This window comes from Pieris rapae, chromosome 11 (assembly GCF_905147795.1).
Source record: "Pieris rapae chromosome 11, ilPieRapa1.1, whole genome shotgun sequence".
NCBI lineage: Eukaryota > Metazoa > Arthropoda > Insecta > Lepidoptera > Pieridae > Pieris > Pieris rapae.
Genome location: NC_059519.1, coordinates 7,034,669 through 7,054,091, shown reverse-complemented (window position 1 = coordinate 7,054,091; position 19,423 = coordinate 7,034,669). Strand labels below are relative to the sequence as shown.

The 19,423-nt window shown below is 32.5% G+C and overlaps 2 protein-coding genes across 3 annotated transcripts; one reads left to right on the top strand and one right to left on the bottom strand.

Annotated features, from left to right (window-relative positions):
• The first annotated feature begins 2,010 nt into the window (after positions 1–2,010).
• On the top strand, positions 2,011–6,475 carry LOC110994083. Its single transcript, XM_022260572.2, has 3 exons — positions 2,011–2,316; positions 2,559–2,627; positions 5,920–6,475. Exons 1-3 carry the CDS (start codon positions 2,221–2,223, stop codon positions 6,436–6,438), a joined length of 684 nt encoding a protein of 227 aa, XP_022116264.1. The 5' UTR covers positions 2,011–2,220; the 3' UTR covers positions 6,439–6,475.
• A 1,582-nt stretch (positions 6,476–8,057) lies between these two features.
• Positions 8,058–18,741, bottom strand: LOC110994091. Of its 2 annotated transcripts, none has more exons than XM_045630231.1 (8): positions 18,680–18,741; positions 12,601–12,760; positions 11,709–11,875; positions 10,577–10,720; positions 10,263–10,396; positions 9,939–10,082; positions 9,584–9,726; positions 8,058–8,229 (listed from the first exon to the last, which is right to left on the bottom strand). In XM_045630231.1, exons 2-8 carry the CDS (start codon positions 12,739–12,741, stop codon positions 8,092–8,094), a joined length of 1,011 nt encoding a protein of 336 aa, XP_045486187.1. In that variant the 5' UTR covers positions 12,742–12,760; positions 18,680–18,741; the 3' UTR covers positions 8,058–8,091. The 2 variants fall into 2 exon arrangements, with proteins under 2 accessions (XP_045486187.1, XP_022116279.1); XM_022260587.2 differs by lacking the exon at positions 18,680–18,741 and adding an exon at positions 13,762–13,948.
• Positions 18,742–19,423: the final 682 nt, after the last annotated feature.

Here is a 19,423-nt window from a genome sequence, read left to right as displayed (position 1 = left end):
AAGATATGAGGAAACAGGCTTTGCTACACCTAAAAGTTGACGACCTCTGTCAGGCACAAAAAGCTGATCACCTACATGTTTCTGAAATATTTAAAATATAAATAATCAAGGAAATGAAAGGTTTTAGTGTTACCGGGTATTATTGTATTATTGCATTTTTAAATCAGAAAATGTTTTAAAAATCAAACCTGTTCTTGTAAATTGTTTCTTACATTGCATTAGTTTGAATTGAGCTTAGTTTGAGCTGGTAGTTAATTCAAATTTCATGGACTTAAAAATCTATAATATTTGCTTATTAATTAGGCTTCTATTTAGCAAGAACTGATCAAATAAATAAAATGAAATTATGAGACGAACAGAAACAAAGAAGGCAAGGCAAGTAAGATCGTAACGGGCTTTATGAAACGTTGGCTAAAGACTGTTACCATGGTTACATTTAAACATTTAAAAATTGTAACCATGACTACACATTGTTCTATGTTCAGTGCTTGGTCTCTTCAATCTTCGTAATACAAAGCGTGTATATAATCCATAAAAATATACTCTACCTTGTCATAATCATATCCGTAAGTTAAACTAATTATAACACATATCAGTGTAAATCGACAATATAACATTATCAGTCTTTTAACAGAATGAATTGAAAATAGAATGGGTTGCGTGTGTAATGTATGTTTCAATTGTTTCTCAGAAGTTGAATGTTTACAATACAAGAAAAGTTTGATTGTTTGAGGATTTTGTTGATTTGGTAACTCAAATAATGGTAATACTTATAATTATAATTAACGATTAGTTATTTAAGTTAATTCTTTGTTAAATTAATGTTTAGTTTGTCTACTTTTTTATTAGCACTTTGGTGCATTACATATAGGGTAAACATTAAAATTAATGAATCAACGGCCTTATCCCTAACAAGTGATCTCTTCCAGGCAACCATAGATAGGAAATAGTAAAAATATATATTTAGGGTAATGTGCAAACACTGCATACGTCACTAAATTAAAAAAATGGAACCAAAATAAAATATATGTTCTTTGAAGCCTTTTTTTAATGCATTCTCGCGTTTGGCCTGAAGGCTAGCTCGGGCTGCTTTGGCGAGCGTAGCTAGGCCGGAAATGTTATTAAATTTTTACTTCTTATTATATACCAGATATCTATTTTAAATGACCTTTTGGAAATCTTAGTTACACTGTAATAAGAGGATGTTGTAAAGATGGGCTTTAGAAATAATAGTACGTGTGACAAGTCACAGCTTAAATATTCCATATAACTTACCTTACTAACCATAAAACAGTTTAATGACTAAGTTATAAAATAAAACTATTTCATAGATATTAAGGAATATATTATTTACATAACTCGACATATCAATTGCTCCAAGGAAATGTTTGATAAAGAAAAAAACTTTGATATACCCGCATCGTTAAGTATAAAGTAACATCTTGTATTGTTAAAATCTCACGATCATAAAACACAAATGTTATCAGCGTGTTTTTACGACTGCGGTTTAACCCATGATGAAAATCTCTACTGTATTTTCCATTTTCCTAAAAATAAAAATTCTTATCATCTCTTAGTCTTTTCATTTGTTTACCTAGTACCTCGGGTTCGACTACCAAATAACTAATGTTTTGGTAGATTATAACTATATAATATAGAGTGCCTTGCAGATTTATTCGCATTAATGAGACCGTTGTGTGTCGACAGAGTATCAATTTTTTTTTAATTTATTGTGCCTTACAACCAAACAAAATCTTCATAATAATTAAAGTATAATGATAGAGAAGAGATAAAGAAACGTAATTTTTCAGTAGAGTATAAATTCCCTCGCAGTTCTTACTATCTGCAGAATATTACTGCTGACATTTTGACATACGGCATTTAATTATGAGAAATATACATGAAAGGCTCGTTTTTAAACATTCATAATATCGAATTCTATTTACGAAGTTACCTTCTAAATGTGTGTAATGTCACTAGTCTTGAGCTAAAAGTTTAGTTTTTAGAAGACATAAATAAAAAAAAATATAAAATAAATAGGCCTGGGTACAGTGAGTTCGCAAGTCAATTTTGAGATTTACAGAATCACCCTGCATTTGTTTAAAAAAGTAAAACTATTGTTTCTGAACCATACAAAGTTCTAAACACTAAAGTTCTGTTTTCTTTTTTAAAACACCGGATGTAACAATGGCGTACAATAAGAAGAAATAACGCGGATACATGACAAATTTTCACAGTGAGTGTAAACGAATTGAAATGTTACATTTACTGTTAATATTCAATTTTATTTGTATATCGTATGCAATAGATACACAGGTATGATATTTTTAAATTAAATAATATATAATGTATAGATGTAATTTCTTCTTAAGTTATCTAACCTACAATCATTAGAGGGAGTCTAACTCACAGGACTGGCACCCGATACTAACAATTGGATAAAGGGGGGGAGTTAATATAAAAAATAAATTATCTATTAAGTTAATTTTGGCTTTGTATTACTTATGTGTCCAAGGTACATTTGTAAAATAGAAATACAAAGAATAATACTATTACAGGATACATCAGTGTTGAAGGATAACAAAAACAATGTGGGATCGAATTATAATTCACCAAGACTGAATACGGTAAGCTTTGAAGTCTTCCACAAAAATAATTGGTATACTATTTTCTTTGAAAATTGATATGTAAGTCAGTTTTAAGGACCTATGCCGTCGCCTAGGTCCACAAAGGTTATGTATTTCTTAACATTTTTATCATTGTTTCTTAAAGTAAGACAAAAAAATATATGGTAGAGTTGAGTAGTTTAGGCATCCATTTTGAAAGATGCATACACGATTTAAATAACTTCGGTCGATAGAAAATCCATACATAGCCAATTTTTGACGTTTCGAATTCATTTTATGACGAAAATTTGTATAGAACATGATTTTGAATGATTTAACATGATTTTACAGGATATATTTTATCGCAAGCCAAGTAATCCGTTTCAGAAACAAAAATTTATAAAATTACATTAATTGTTAATATAACTAATTGTTATTACGGGCCGGCTAGCTCTCTATTGCGCACATTAATTCACACAGAGATAGGGCAGATTATTTCCTATGTATTACCTTAAGAGCAACAAGGTTCACCGACAGTTTACTTCAGTTTGTCTTGAGTTGGGCATGTGGATTTGTTTTCGCCTTACAGGCAGATGCCAGTAGGTACTGTAAAGAGTTCTGACGTCACAGGGTTTTTATAAAGCGACTTTATTTGATAATTGAATCAATATTTGAACAGCAGCTGAAGAATACAGTATCTGCGGGTAAGGGAGTGTTCAAGTACAAAAAAAAAAACGTTTATTTTGGAACATAGGATCATAATGGTATCACTTATTCCACGTCATTAAATTCGAGCTTGTTGGCATTTGCATGGCATTCCCCAATTTTTGGGGATTCCTAACCCCCCATGTAACGCGCTAATAAAAATAATATTAACAATAACGCATAATTCAATCCCCGCCCAGCATAGTTACGTTTTATCCCAAACCCCCCCCCCACAAAATTCGTTGCGTAATACTTGAACGCTCCCTAAAAGTTTTTTAAGATTCTCGAAATTTTCTGATCTGCTTTTGATTAATAATTACAGTCAAGCCATAGGAACGTTAAGATTTACAGTTAAGATATTTTTTTACGCTAGCTAGGAGTCTTTTATATATTTAGGGTCTGTTTCACAATGTCCGGTTAAGTTCCAAATAAGCTATTTATTACTTATTGGTAGGATAAACACTATTGGTGCGTTTCACGACTCAGTCAGGTAGTGCGAAATTTATTCTGAACTTTTAACTTTCGAATAATTTATGTGTTGAATAGCTATTTGGTACTTTATCCATACATTGTGAAACAGGCCATTATAGTCAAATACTTAAATGTTTAGTTAGCACATATATAAATGATGTCTTAAAGATCATAAAGGACACAGAAACAATTGTATACCTTTAATCCTACAAAAAAAGAGAACAAGATATATGAATACAAAGAAACAACAGAAAAAAATTAAAAATAGAAGTAATTTAACAAATATTACACAAATCTTAAATTAATTGTCACTGATAAAGCACACCAAACGTCTCCTAATGGACATGTATGGACGCAGACAGACTATTAAACAATTAACAAAATCGAAACTGCGAGAAATTTAATAAAATACATCAAATAGTAAAAAAGAGTTCACCGAACTTTTTCAACCTGCTTAGGAATTTTTCGCAATAGCAGCTTTAATATAACACTGTCTATATTCTTGGGACTTTCGAAGGAATGGAGTATGTTAGCATGTGGGCGGTAATACGTGATGAAACATGAATCCTTCATTTCCGCTCAGCAAACTTCAGTATGCAAGACTAATTTGATAGCGAGAACGTACAATTGGGGTCCGAGAAAGCAAAACGTTTTTTGCGCGGCACCGTTTATGTGTGCGTTACTTCATTCTTATTAAAATTATAAAATGTTTGCAGCCGCATCTCTATATGAACACGATAAACACAAAAAAATAACGAACGAATTTTTGTATTATGTATTAATGATTATAGTTATAATATGTAAATTACCCTATTATTTATTATTGTGCAATGTTGAAAATGTGACGAAAATTTGTTTAAATATACATATAGTCATATAGAATGTATATATGCCATGTTGCGTTAGTGAGATGTCTCGCAATTTTATTTGTGGAAACAAATTGTAATTAGGTCTTTTTTTAAATTAACAATGTTCTTTTTATGCCAACAGAATCATTTTATTCTGTATACAAAGATACGCTTACAATATCTATTCAATGAATGCATTGTTGTTCACTAACAACGAAATACGATTTTTTCATCAAATTATCTTTCTTTTTGTTTATTCAATTGTTAAATGTGCCTCCATGAGCTACAGTTTTTTGAAGTAAAATTATTTTTCAATACCACTCGTACCACCTCGTCGTTCGGCGTTCCACAACTAAGCGATCTATGTGGCAGTTTTTACCTTGCACTATCCAATATTACGTACCAATTCGACTTAGGGTACTTCCAGAAAAGAGTTTACCAATTCTTAAAAGGCCGGCAATGCTTTCGCTAGCCCTCTGGTATTGAGAGTGTCTGTGGCGGCAGTATCATTTAACATCAGATGAGACTCCTGACCATTTGCCCCCTGATTTGTATAAAAGTGCTTTATTCGACCAAACACAGCAAACATTAATGTCCAGCGGTGTACAGAACCACATGCTATTTTGTAAGGCGAGTATAATTTAGGACAAGATTATGGATGGATAACATGACTATAGTAGTAGTAGTATTCTGTAAATTCTTGAATTTTGTCTATGCCGTTTAATCTTTCTAGGTATTAACAGTACTTAAAACATATCTTTATATAGAAAAAGCTAATAAAATCGTGATAAATTCCTTAAAATGTCTCATTAATTAACTATAAATTTCTCTTCTATCCCTATTAATTAAATTTAAGACCTTTTTATTAAAATTAAAAAAATATTCCTAACGTTAAAATTAGCTAAAAGATATTTCAATAAAAAGCAAGATACTTAATTAGTAAGTCAATTAGTTATACAGTTTAATTCTTATCACAAGTAGGTGAATTTTCCGCGTATTGGCTGAATTATTCTACATTCCTACGTGGAGTTACTAAGTTATAAAGAATGTAATGAATGCAAAAGAAGTAAAAAACCATTCTCTCAGATGTTTTCGTAAAACAAGAGATTACTCTTCCACTTATTTTAACGAAACGAAATTAAGCTTCGTAATTAAGTTTCTACAGCCTTGGGCGTTGATTACAGCTTTCATTTTCTATCAAATGGTTATTTTGGAAATATAGATATAATTTAGTTTATGTGTTTATTTCGTTGTGGTAATTTTGTTATATTTAGATATTTCTTTTCCAGGTAACATTTACCCGAACATTTCTCGATAAATCCGATAATTTGCTGAGAGTTCCCAGCGCGCTCTATGAAGATAAACGAAAATCAAAAACGAAAAAGTCACCCAAACGTACAATACAAAAGATAATAAAAAAGAATAACGTAAAACGCAAAAGAATCTTCATACATCCAGTCACCCACACACCAACACAATCTACAGCGAATAACAAACTTGATAGTATTTATTCTAGACAAAATGAGGACACACATACAACGGAAGCAAATTCAAGGAAACGTCCAAGAAAGAATTCCAAAGTCCTAAGATACCACATGCCTTTCCATAAACTACAGAAAACGAGAAGAAACAAAAGACAAATAAATGGCCATAGAAATCATGTTGTAGATGCTAAAGGTATACTTAGAAGTAAAAGGGATACAAATGGAGATGATATAATGATTTTAAAAGATTTAGATGAAATAGAGTTTGTAGATAGCGATAAAGATTACAATGTTGTCAGGGCGCATGTGCAGAATGTCTGGTAGTAGGTATATTGGCGGTGTGTTTTTATTGGCAGGGTAACACGAGAAATAAATCTTAATATACGAATGTTTTTTTTACGAGACCCTTTTTAAAATAAGTATGTATTTTTTTAGTTCTAAAAAATATAGAAAATAAAAATATGTATGTTTATGGCTAACGATAATAACAACAAAGTTGTTGAGAAATCAACAACTGATGAATGAAGCAGCATGAAAATAATAATGAAAATTATCTTCATGCTGCTTCATTCAGATTATAAATAATCTATAACTTTGTGTAATATGTTTCGTTAGCGTCGAAATCACCAAATGGTGGTGACGTTATAATATACATAAATAAAAAGCGTTTATTGCTCTTTAGCTTTCGTGATGAGTATAAAATAAATCTGCAATATGTAATTTAAAAAAATGAGATCAGTGTTGGCCTAGCTCAAAGGTGGAGTTTTCGAGCAGGCAATGGAATATCTCCACTGATAAGCATCAGATGGGGCGGGAGGCATCGGAGGTCGAGACCTGGTGATTTTTGAGGCAGTTAACTCTTAATTAAAGTTTTGAATTTGGTGACCGTCGTAGGAGGGATATAAAATTATATGGGAACGGCTCGGGACTAGAGAGAGGAGCAGTACGACTATGCCCTTGACTTCGCGGTTCACCTGTTCAACGTGCACCAGGTTGCTGTGATCGATATGGGCGTGCACTGCTTCACTAGATTGAAGGTTAAGCACTCGGCTTTTTCGTCATCATGGAATGCGTCAGGCAGATTTGGACGGTTCAGTGCGGCATGGAGTCCAATGCGTCGGTTTTGAGCCGGATTACGGATGGATTTTTGTTTATATATGAGCACAGGTTCTTGGCTTCGTGACGAAACCAGCATGTTAGGATAGGTCAGGATTCATTTATATGATACGTGTGAATGTGTAATACGTAAATATGTAACATGTACTAGCCCTCAAAGTTTGCGTCAGAAGTCGACGGCGTGTGTCATGAATAATTAACATTTTATTATAATAACTAAAATATGGTAATAATAATATAAAAAAATACAAAAGTATATTTTATTAATACATCAAGAGCTTATTCAACACCTTAATAAATAAAATATTTACAAAACTTATAAAGTTTACACATTCGTACCATTCGGTACAAGTAAAAAAGGCTTCTTATTTAAATAATAACAAAGACGTTCATTGTGTTGGAAAATACGGGTAAATTTCGTTGTCACGTTATTTTCATTTGGTACGTTACAACCAAACAATAGATATACCACCGCGAAATACATTATTCAGTCTAAATACAGTAACGGAATTTGGTACCTACTTCATCAAGGTAATTCAAAGGTATCTATTTAAAATTATATTGTGTATCCATAAAAACTAAATCTTATTGCACTCCTAACTCATTTTCGTTACTTTCTGTCAAATTTATGCTGTGACAAAAAGATATAGATTAGCACTTTAAATTATAGAACTCTAGTTATTTTGTTTAAGTGCGTATAATTCTTGACTTAGAAAGCAGTATGCCAAGGAGTATGCAGAGTTCATATCAAATTAATTTGAAAATATTTTACGTAAAACGATCATGTTCAAGAATGCGTGGTATTTAAATATTTTTTTCAAAACTTCTTTTAGTTTCCCTTATAGAAGTTAGTGCTTAGAATTATGCATCTTCAGCCTTAATGTCGTCTGATCCCTTCTTATTTCTGTACTCCCATCCTTGGTACGCTAAATCCTGTGGGTTTCCTTCGTGTTCTCGGAATAGTACGCCGCCCGAAGGTTGACCATATTTGTGTCCAGCCTGAAATTGACATGTACAGTAAATTTAATTTATTATGACTTTGGTTATAGCGACTATTTGGCTATAAAGACTTAATTTAAAGCATATTTCAGTACAAAATTTATGTGGCTATAGCGACTTTGGATGTAACGCCGAGTTCGAGTGTAGCGACTGATTTTAATGAATCATTAGTAACCAATTCCTAGGAATCCTATGGAGATATACCCGCAGTCAGACGAGCCAAAGACACAATGATTTATTTCTTTCATACATATATGGTCAGCAACTGTGGACACCTTTTTTACCTTTTGTGTCAAAGAAGTAGATAGGTAAGCGTTAAGGTTGCGGAGTTTTTATGGGTCAGTTTTAAAGTGATATTCTAAGTTATATTTTACATGTACCAGTGATAAACAGGTGTGCAAATGTTTTCAATAATAAATAATAGAAACTAAACACGTGTACGAGTCTGTATCTCAACAGTGGCCTGTAAAGACTTCCGGATATTACGACGAAATTAGCATGGTCCCTTTATCGTCGTTATAAGCGAAATCCGTTTAACTGTGTGCAAAGCTTGATTTTATTATGTTACATAATAAAATATTAATAAAATAAATAATTGGTTGGTAAATAAGGTATTTGTTCGAAGTACTGGTGGACATAAAACTTCGTCTAATTTGATATTAACTAGAAAATTTGTAATTTGTAATTTTTATATTGATTCGTGAACAATACAAATATTTCTTACATAATATTAGCAAGAATTAATTTAAGTGAAATAATGGATAGGCACAACAAAAAGAAACAGGCAAGCTTATAGATAATACATAGTATAAATGTATATATCAAATGTAAAAAAATAGTTCTCTATAGAAAAATAATTCAGTCTCCACAGCCCAGTATTACGTAACAGCCAGCGTGTATAAACATAAGTATAGCTAGTATATAGCTATACAGCAGTATATTTAACATTTATATGAAATTAATACTTGGAATCAGATGTTTAATAAAATGTTTGCAAACACGTGAAAGTTATTCCCGGTAGCACGATAATAACATATTCAGGCATAGTTTTGTATTTTCCTATTAGCGTCGCAGGATGATTAATGGCAACATTTCCTTTGAGAATTCGTTTTTTCTTTTCAGCGAAAAGAATTGTAAATAGATTTTATATTTTCAGGCGTAATGCGGACCAATTTCTAACTATAAATGGTTTTCTACATACTTCGTCGTTAACAATCAGGTAGGGAGGCTACCACCTAACCACCTGGTTAGGATGATTAGGCGGTGGTTAGGAGGTTTCCTCCTACAACTTATCCGCTCATAGTCACAAGACTGATTGCACGATGCGCTTTTGACAAAAAAAGGTAGGACTTACATAAGTATCATAATGACTGTACTGAGGCTCTCTGTATGGTCCAAGGCCAATGCCAGCTGGAGAGTACTGAGGAGCCGAGAAATGGTTTGACGAAAACGGTGAAGTCAGGTTTGGTTTGCAGAACTTGAAGTAGCCGATAACGCCTGGAATTAATAATATTAATCTTAAAACGCTTTTGTCATATGTTATTTTTACACCTCGTAAATTGTTCTCGGCGATAGTATGTAATTAAAAATGAAGGTTTACTACTGTGTTCACTACTTATCCTATTAATAATTAGTTTATTTACCAAATCTAAAATTACGAATCAAACTGGGCAACCAACTGGTTAAGTCTTAACCTATAATATGTTTACCTGGAATAATAAGAGCCATGAAACCAAGGAACTTCTTGAAGCTGGCCAGTCCCAGGATAAGAGGCAGGAAGAGAAGTAGCTTCAGCTTGAACAGCTTCAAGATCAACAGCATTGGGATGATTAGCTTCTTCAGCTTATGACGACCTGTAAAAATAATTTCATTTATTGGCTAAAACTTTATTAATTTGTACTCTGATAGGCTAGCGGTTCCGGTTTCCGACAGCTATATTTATTGACCATTTTGAAAATAAAAGTATCTTTGCATGTCTACGATACTCAGGAAAAATATAAAAACAAAAGAATGCTTTATTCGTGTTTGCTTACGGAATGGAGGCGCTTTTTTGTCTTCAATTATGTCAACTTCGTCGGCGATCTCGTCAATGAACCGTGGCGCGATAACTCCACCTGAGGTCACTTCATTGTCAAGCTGCATTTCCAATGCGGATGAACGTAGAAATCTGAAAATAAGAATGAAGATAATGACCCTTATAAGATCTCTAGATGAGTTATGACAGGCCTTTAAGCCACCGGGACTTTCATAAACCGTTTAGGAGTCCATAGCGGACAAACAACGTGACACGTAATTTATATACCTATATAAGGATGTAACAGTAAAATAAATCACTACTATGGTATACCTTTCAATTTTTCTTAATCCATATTTAACTAGGCCGTCCCAGTCGGAGTCATCGCTGCGGGGCTGTGAGCCGAATTCAGGAGGCTCGTGAGCAAGCGCTCTGGCCTGAGACTCCACTTTCACTAATACTGCATTCTCTGATAACCTAAAATTAATTAATGCAATTACTACACACACATGTCATCCACTGAAGAAGCTTGGACCTTGAATGAGGCAAACATTAAGAAACTCTACGCTTTTGAAATGTGGTGTTATCGCAGAATACTGAGAATAAGCTGGGTCCATAGAGTCACAAATGAAGAAGTTCTTCGGCGCAAACGATCCCGAGAACTCACTTTGACCATTAAAAAGAAGGAGATAAGTTGCTTGGGACATGTGTTTCGACACGAACGGCCGACTTCTTTATGTCATTATGATGGACAAGGTGGACGGGAAAAGACACATTGTCAAAAAGAGGTAGTGGTGGCTCCGCAATATCAGTGAATGGAGTTGAGTGACTATTCTAACTTCAAGGTGTCGGTTATGTGACGATGTGAGCGCCAGTTGTAAAAATTTACTCTCATAATTTTTCCCTAAGGCGGCAAAAGTAGTACTTCAATAATACAAAAAAGTTGGAGCGGTGATCTACCTCATGCCCTATTCAAAGGTTATACGACCTTAAACAGACCTAGACCAGATCGGTCATTCATGTTCCAGACTCCCCAATAGAGACCTAACAATAATATAATACTTGGTTTTATAACATAATATATATCGTTGGTATAATTTACGACCAATCTTACATGATCACAGAATATGTTAATTATTGGCGAGCCTACACTAACGAGGGACAGACAGATTACAAACACATTAGAGGTATCCCTTATCATGAACAAAGGATTAACAATGTATGAGGATTACAGAAATTTACACTCACAAGTGTCTACTTCGTCGAACTACAGTTGAGTAATAATTAAAAAGTGTAATGATCAAGATGCTCCGATTTACGGAAACTTTGGGGATTTGATGCTTTGTAACGCAGTCTCCGGAAATATGATACCCTTTAGAGTATTTTGATAGTTGTCGCACTAACCCGAGAGACAGTGTCCTTCAATTTCCATCCTCACGCCGGTTTATTTTAGTTATATACTTACTGGTAAGCTTGTTTATCGAAGAAATCGTCAAAGGATTTCAACGCTTGCGCCTTGAAACAGTCGGCAAGATCACCGCTTATACATTGCTGTGTCGCCTTCTGAATGTAAGGATCTTGGTCTTCTCCAAGGCCTATCCAGTCCAAAAGGCCACGTCCTTGTGCTTGCGGCTTTAAAAAAAACATTACGTAGTTTAGTACAGAAAGAAATATGAAAAGCTTTTGTCTTCAAGGTATCTTATATACCACAGACTTACGTAAGAAATCGTCAATTTTAAACATTTTCAAATTTAAAACTGTCATGTGGTTTGGTATTCACCTGTAGCAATATATGAAAATCATCTATAACGCGGAGAAAATTACGCGCGCAGTTTGATACACAATTTCATATAAGAATTCTTGTGGTTTCGAAGTTATTTATGGGCCGTGTAAGATAAACCCGCTTATACGAAATTTAATTTAACCAAAACATTTTTTTACAGTATCAGATTTACTTTGGATTTAATCCAAAGTAATCGTAATCTTGTATTTGTAAAATTACAGTAAAATTGTACTTTATAGTACTATATATATATTTATTACTTATTGGTAGGATAAACTAGTGTTTGTTGCGTTTCACGACTGTCAGATCTATTCGTCATGAAACGCGAAGTGTCTTATTCGGAACTTTTATCTTCCAAATAATTTATGTGCATAATATTTATATTTTCATATTTGGTACTTTAACCATACATTGTGAAAAAGGCCCTTAAGCTGGTAAATATTAAGGATCCAACGCCACAAGCCGTGATTATAATTTCAAAAATTAATCAAAGCGAAGTAGAATTCAGAACCATTACAAAAAAAAAATATTTTAGACGCCATAATTTTGTTTTTCTCCTTATTCATGTACTAACCGATCTTCCATTGTCATCAAAGTGCAATGACCTGCCTTCCTCCTGTGGGGGTTGGTCTGGCAATCTTATCCCACCTTCTCCTCGTGACTGCAGTGTCAGCGCGGCTATCACCAGCATCAACCATCGCGCCTTGTTCAACATCTTTTGTTTATCTGGCTACCTTAAAATGTACCGTATTATAAAAATTACATTATAGGTAGAAAAATCATTAAAAATTATTAACAAAAATTAAAAAAAAATATTTAATAAGTTTGGTTCCTGTGGCAGCATTGCCTCGCTGTATTGCGATACTTATTTATTTTTTATGATTACTATGTAAGTTGAGAAAATTGTAAATACTGTATATTTATTTAATAGTAATAAAGTTGTATGTGATAGATACAGGTATAAAAAATTCATTCCACAATCGTTTTGCCACATTTCTTTCTTTTTTTAGCTACTTTAAAAATAAATATAGTTTACAGGTAAAAGTCCAAATTTTCCATGTACTACGTGACTTCAACGAACATTATTTCCTTTTAAGTCGATGTTTTCTACTTTTACTTAAACGTGGGCGACAAACAAATCACTTTCGCGTATCAAAATTGAATTACAATTTAAACCTTATTGCTGTTATATTAAGAGTGTTATTATGTAAATATCCTAACATTTATTGCCTCATGTAACGAAACTTTATATTACGCGAATCTGTCGTGTATTTCTATGTAAATAAAATCGAAAATCCTGGAATATATGTCGTCCATTATTTCGTTAACTCACTTTGTGTATTGATGAACAATTTGCGACACGTTTTATTCTGGTTTAAAAGGAAAATTTTACTGTAATCAAGGAAAATTGTACTTAAAAGCTTTTATAGGGAATCTTCGTTTGCATAAAGGGGATATTTTTAACGTCGTACTGGCTTAACGACGATATTATACGGAAAATTTGATTACTTTTTTATTGTTAACGGCCATTATATATCTGTATATATGCATCATTGAAACCATTGACCAAAACTACATTTTTCTATTGTATGTTTATTAATTCGTTATAAATGTGTAATACAAAAATGCTGGCAGATATATTTACGATTACATGGGTAGCAAGTACCGTATATTTTTTTATAATAGATTCTTTCAATTACTACATAATATTAGAAAATAAACATTACATATTTACCTAATTTAATAAAAATCCTAATCATATTTCTTGTCATTTTTATTTATTTCCCACCTCTGTATGGTTTCACTTATTAAAAAATTTCTATTAAAATCAGATATTTTCATTTGTAAATAACACTTTACAAAAGAAAATGCGTTTGTAAATTAAGTAGGCCTCGGCGTGCAAGCAAGAGGTATGATCTTCAGTCACTGCGCGCGAGTTCCGACTAGACGTGAATCATAGAGCAAAGACAAGTCAGCCACACAGATATGATATAGAAATAAGCAATTGCTGTCAATTAGGTTTCATTATGAAAATATTCCGAGAAATGAATGTATTTTAGCTTATATTAAGTTTCTATAAATAATTTCGAATCACTCTCATATTTTCTAGGCTTTATTGAATGTAAATGAAAGTAGTATCCCCAAGTAACTAATCTTGGAGAGTGGGTTTAAGAGTGACAAAAATTAAGACTTACCAAGAAATATTTCGTTTGTTGTAATTCGAAGAATTTTTATCTGAATCTTCCTTTGTAAAATACTTAATAAACTCTCACTTACAAAATTACATTGAGTTTCATCAATGAAAGAATTATCCTAAGTCGGTGAATTAAAGTATTCATAAAACCTTTTCAAGGAAACATCAACAATTGCCAGGATAAAAAAAGTTTATCATCAACAGACATTTATTAAAATTGAGGATAAAACTTTCTAAAATTCCTTACAACTCCATACAACGGTTTCACAAAATAATCACTTCGTAACAATTTTTTTATACAGATGGATAAAAATCAGATAGAAGCACTTACTAAATAAGCCAAAGAAGAAATTTTGGTAAGTAAATACACTTTTATAAAGCTCTAATATAATAAATATAAAATAAATATAACTCTGAGCATAAATCAGTACCCTGATGAGAGCCCATACACTGGCTTTTTGGGATCCTATTTTAAGAATCTAGTTTTAATGTTATACGGAGTGTTTATGAATTATGGTAGGGAATACCGATATTAAAATATTGCTGTAGAACTGTGATGATTCAAACATGGAGGCATATAATACACTAATTGTAGTGTATTGACACTTGTTTAAATATTCTTTACCAAACAGAATAACGGTCGCATTCATTGCAATGTATGATCGGAATACTCAATAGGAGACATATTTTCGAATGTTCTAAATACATTATGAATTATTATTATATATTCTTCAAGTGAAAAAAACATACAATAAAGGTCAATTAATTAACTATATGGGTCTCAAACATTCCTAATGCACTAAGACAAGCTAAGGATAAAGTAGTGTGGAACCAGCAATTTGATGTACCTATTTATGAGGGCTTTTCTAGACACGTACGACATTTAATAGTGAAGATTATAAGGAAGACAGAGACACAAATATAACATTATTTTACCACCGATAACTAATTTCTATAATTTTCATAGTTGTTTTTTGACACGTTGCGAACGTTTAATCACCAAACCGCTTACAACTTTGTAAACCTAAATTTCAACTTAAACTCGACTCAATATTGTAATTAGAGGGTCGTAATGAACACCTAAAATTAAATATATCTCACACGAAGGAACGGGTAATTAGTGCCTCGAGGCTGAAGCAAGGCAAATAATTTTGTTAAGTGGCAATCTTTCTGTAACATTTCATTTGGGAGCATACGATTTAAGTAATAAGAAAATTCATTAGTGAAATATTAATACTGAATTTAGGAAAGTTTTGTCGAATGAATGCTCTATGTAGACTGAGCAAATACCTACCGATAAATACTATTTTACTTAATATAATTATCATTCTTAATAAAATTATCATTTTTAAATTTAAACTAAAAAGGAGTTTTTAATTGAGAATAATTAACAGCATCAAAATTTCTCTGCAAAATACGTCTGTCATTGAACATTGATTATGTTCTTGACAGACTATTACTTTCATAGATCCACTGTAATTGAAATAAGAGGTTAAAGGCTTGGTCAAAGAACTATTTTAACCTTTTAATAACAAACTTATGTTGATAAACAATTTTGCATGGGTATTTAGCGGCCTCTCTCAACTTGGCAAGGCTGGACTTTTCTAATTAAATGTTGGTAATAAATGTAGTCAGGAGTAAAGTAATATTGTTATGGAATTTGTGTATTTCTTGGCTCATCTGATGTTATTGACACCACCGCCCATGCATATTCGCACTGCCAGAAGGCTCGCAAGCGCGCTGCCGGGCTTTTAAGAATTGCACGCTCTTTTCTGGAAGGACCCTAAGTTGAATTGGTTCGGAAATACTTCAGTGGCCAGCTGGTTCCACATAGTGGTGGAACGAATGTATTTGGGCGTCAAAAAAGAATCGGTGGCGCTACAACCTTTTTAGACCTGGGCCTAAGATTTGTGTATCTGTTTCATAATTAGCTGTCTAATAAGCTGTAAGAAGGTGATCAGCCTCCTGTGCCTGACACACGACTCCGTCTTTTTGGTCTAAGGCAAGCCGGTTTCCTCACGATGTTTTCCTTCACCGTTCGAACACATGTTAAATGCGCAGCGGTGCACAGGAGATTGAATCCACGACATTATAATAATACAAACCTGTAATTAATTAGTATTAACTAATTAGGCATAATAGGGTGAATCCTGCATAATATGCATATATATGTATGTATTGACGTTTTGTTTGTGGAATTAGAATCTAATCAATTATAGTCGACAATGTTGGAACCTGTAACTTAAACGCCTGGGTTTTACTTAGATGTGAACGCGGTAAGTGGTAGTGTAAATACGTTATAGAAATATTATAGAAATATATGTATAAAAAAAAATATTTTCTCATTTTTTTTATTTAACTCTTTCTGTTTCAACATTGGGAATTGCAGCAAACAGCAAGCCCTAATGCACACGACAACGACATATTTAGAAATATGTTTATCGCATAATATATAACACAGATGTAACTAATATTAGCTCTAAAATCATTAAATTAACTATCAAAAGTATTTCGTTTCAAAATCTATTAAAATTTAAAGTCAATTGGTTTTTCAAATATCAGTAGCACAGACCGTAAATTTTTCTTCCTTGCCTTCAGTGATTTACACCCTGACAAATTACTTTTGAAAATAAAAATAATATGTCATCATAGTTTGTATTCAGTTACAATATAAATTGACATATCAAACTTGATTTAAAGGGTTTTATTTTTGGTCAAAATCCAGACCGAAAGCCAGGAAGTCTCGTTTTGTTGCAATTAAATACGTTAAGCGTATACATTGAGATTGTGTTTACTAATATCTGGTCTGTATTTTACTTTTGAGACATATCTCATTTCTTTGTTAGAAGACCTGTTGGCTGGAGTTGCAAATAATTAATGGTGCTTGATTAAAACCTTTTATAATTTAGGGGAAACAAGGATATGATAAACATTATGGACGTTCAACACAGAAGGAGATTGTTACAGAATGTGTCTGTTATAATAAATTTGGGAATACCGGGCCAATTTATAAAATTTTCTTCGTTTGGAGGCTCTCTTACAATACTGTAAGCTACACTAATTAATTTCTGGTCGAGTAAACGTTTATAACGGTTTTTCATATAATTATAATTAAATGTGGCTGACTGGGTCCAATAAGGCTAACGTTTCCTATTATCGACTCAGTTAACACAGTCAATACCTTTTTAATGTACCGAAGAAATACTAATCAATGGAGTATGGTCATTTTAATTATATTGCCTTTGGGTGGAAGAAATTTGTAATAGTCTGTGGAATTGCAACCTTATAAATTAAAAAGAAATACTTCAGATGTCTGAATGGATTTAAAAAAAACAAAGTCAACAAAAGTCATTTAGCACGTAATTATTCTGTACAGACAGGTACCGCAATAATTTTTTGGTAGTTTTTTAATCTGTGATATTCTAAGCACAACGAACCTAATGAGTCTATGTCCGGAAACTGATTTTCATTCCGGATTCAAGGCTCTAGGATAGCATAGCAAAATGTTCCATGTGGGTGTATATGTACTATAAAGGTAGGCTGGGCTAATGCCCTTCTATAAAAAAATTAAAAAATCTCCTTAATAGGAGAAACGAAGTTCGCGGGGGCAGCTAGTTTCATTAAAAATTAAAAATTATTTGACCTAGTAGATGTATAGTTCCTTGTAATGTTTTACGAAATCGGACGCGAATGACTTATAAGTTTAATGTGACGCAACTTTTGCTTATATCCTTCTGAAAGTGGCACAGATTAGGACACAATAACATTATGTAATGTTTGATTTGGGTCACTCAAGGAAAGTGTTTGGAGGGCGAGATACGGCTAATACAGTTTGGTATATTATACTAATGACTGATTTTAATATCCACTCGTCAACAATTCATTGAAAATATATAATAAGTATATAACAATATACTTATGTTGCCTTTCTAAAGGTCTTTTCTCAGCTGGATGGATGTTATAATTATATATTTTATTTGACAGAAAATAATATATATCAAGTAGAAACCTTTGTTAGAAATAAAAGGAGGCTGTGAAATTCGGATATATCTTACTATAGCAATGCTTTCATTAGAGTATCTATGTAGTATTTATTGGCTTAGAACTAGAAATAGTACTAATATTTGTCCATAGTACGAGCACTTTCTAATAGTTCTTATACTTTCTCGTCTAGTATTGATAACGGAAGTACCCAAGGGAGTTTACGTAAACTAGTAACGTCTAAGAATACTTAGTACCTACTAAGTATTAAAAGGTATTCATTAATAAAGTAAAGTATTTTATGGTATACAATAAAGCGATGGGAAAGTATCAAAGTATTAAGTCCATTAAATACAATACTTTGGATGGATTTTAATTTGTGTTCCACCAGAAACAAATGGTTTGTCTGTCTTAATAACGAAATGCACAAAATTATATGCCGTATTTTCATAAACTAATTATCCAACAATAAACTTACCTATATTGCACTAAATCTAGTTCACGTCAATGCACTGTTAGTTTCAAATAAGAATGACCCACGGACCAACAAACTATCTTATATAACAATACATAACAATTGCATAAACTTCTCAAAATCCGCAATCAAAAATGTTTCAAATTAGGCTTTATATTAAGGGCGAAAAGGCTTGAAATCGTATGTAGATTCGCAAACAGAACAATAATTTGCACATCGATATGGTAAGGAGAATTAAACTTTGACGTCTAAAGAATAAACTTTATTTTTTAATGCAGTGTTTACCGTTTGATAAGTCGGTTAAGGCAGCAATGCATTGTATAAGAATATATTTTAATCGTTTGAGTTAGAGTTTTATTTTGATTGCATTTTATTAAGCTTCGGTTTGATTCACCCGCAACTCTGGGATATCCCAGAGGTTTTCGGACGTACAGAGTGGAGTAAGCTTTTTTAGGTACGTGCTTAAAGTTTACTGTAAAGTCTGGATAGTGATATATTCTTATGAATGCCTGAAAAAACATAAATGTCCAAACTATAACAGTTCAAATATCGGTGAAGTGAATATATCGAATGTAGTATTACACGCTGAATAACTCAGAAAAAATCTAGTCTACTTTGATTTGTGCAGCTTTAAATAAGTGTTAGAAAACTCCTTGTATTAATCAGCTGGTCTTCCAGTTAAAACTACGTATAGACGGTTAATTATCTACTTGTCTATAAAGAAAAATTATCGATAAGAAATACAGA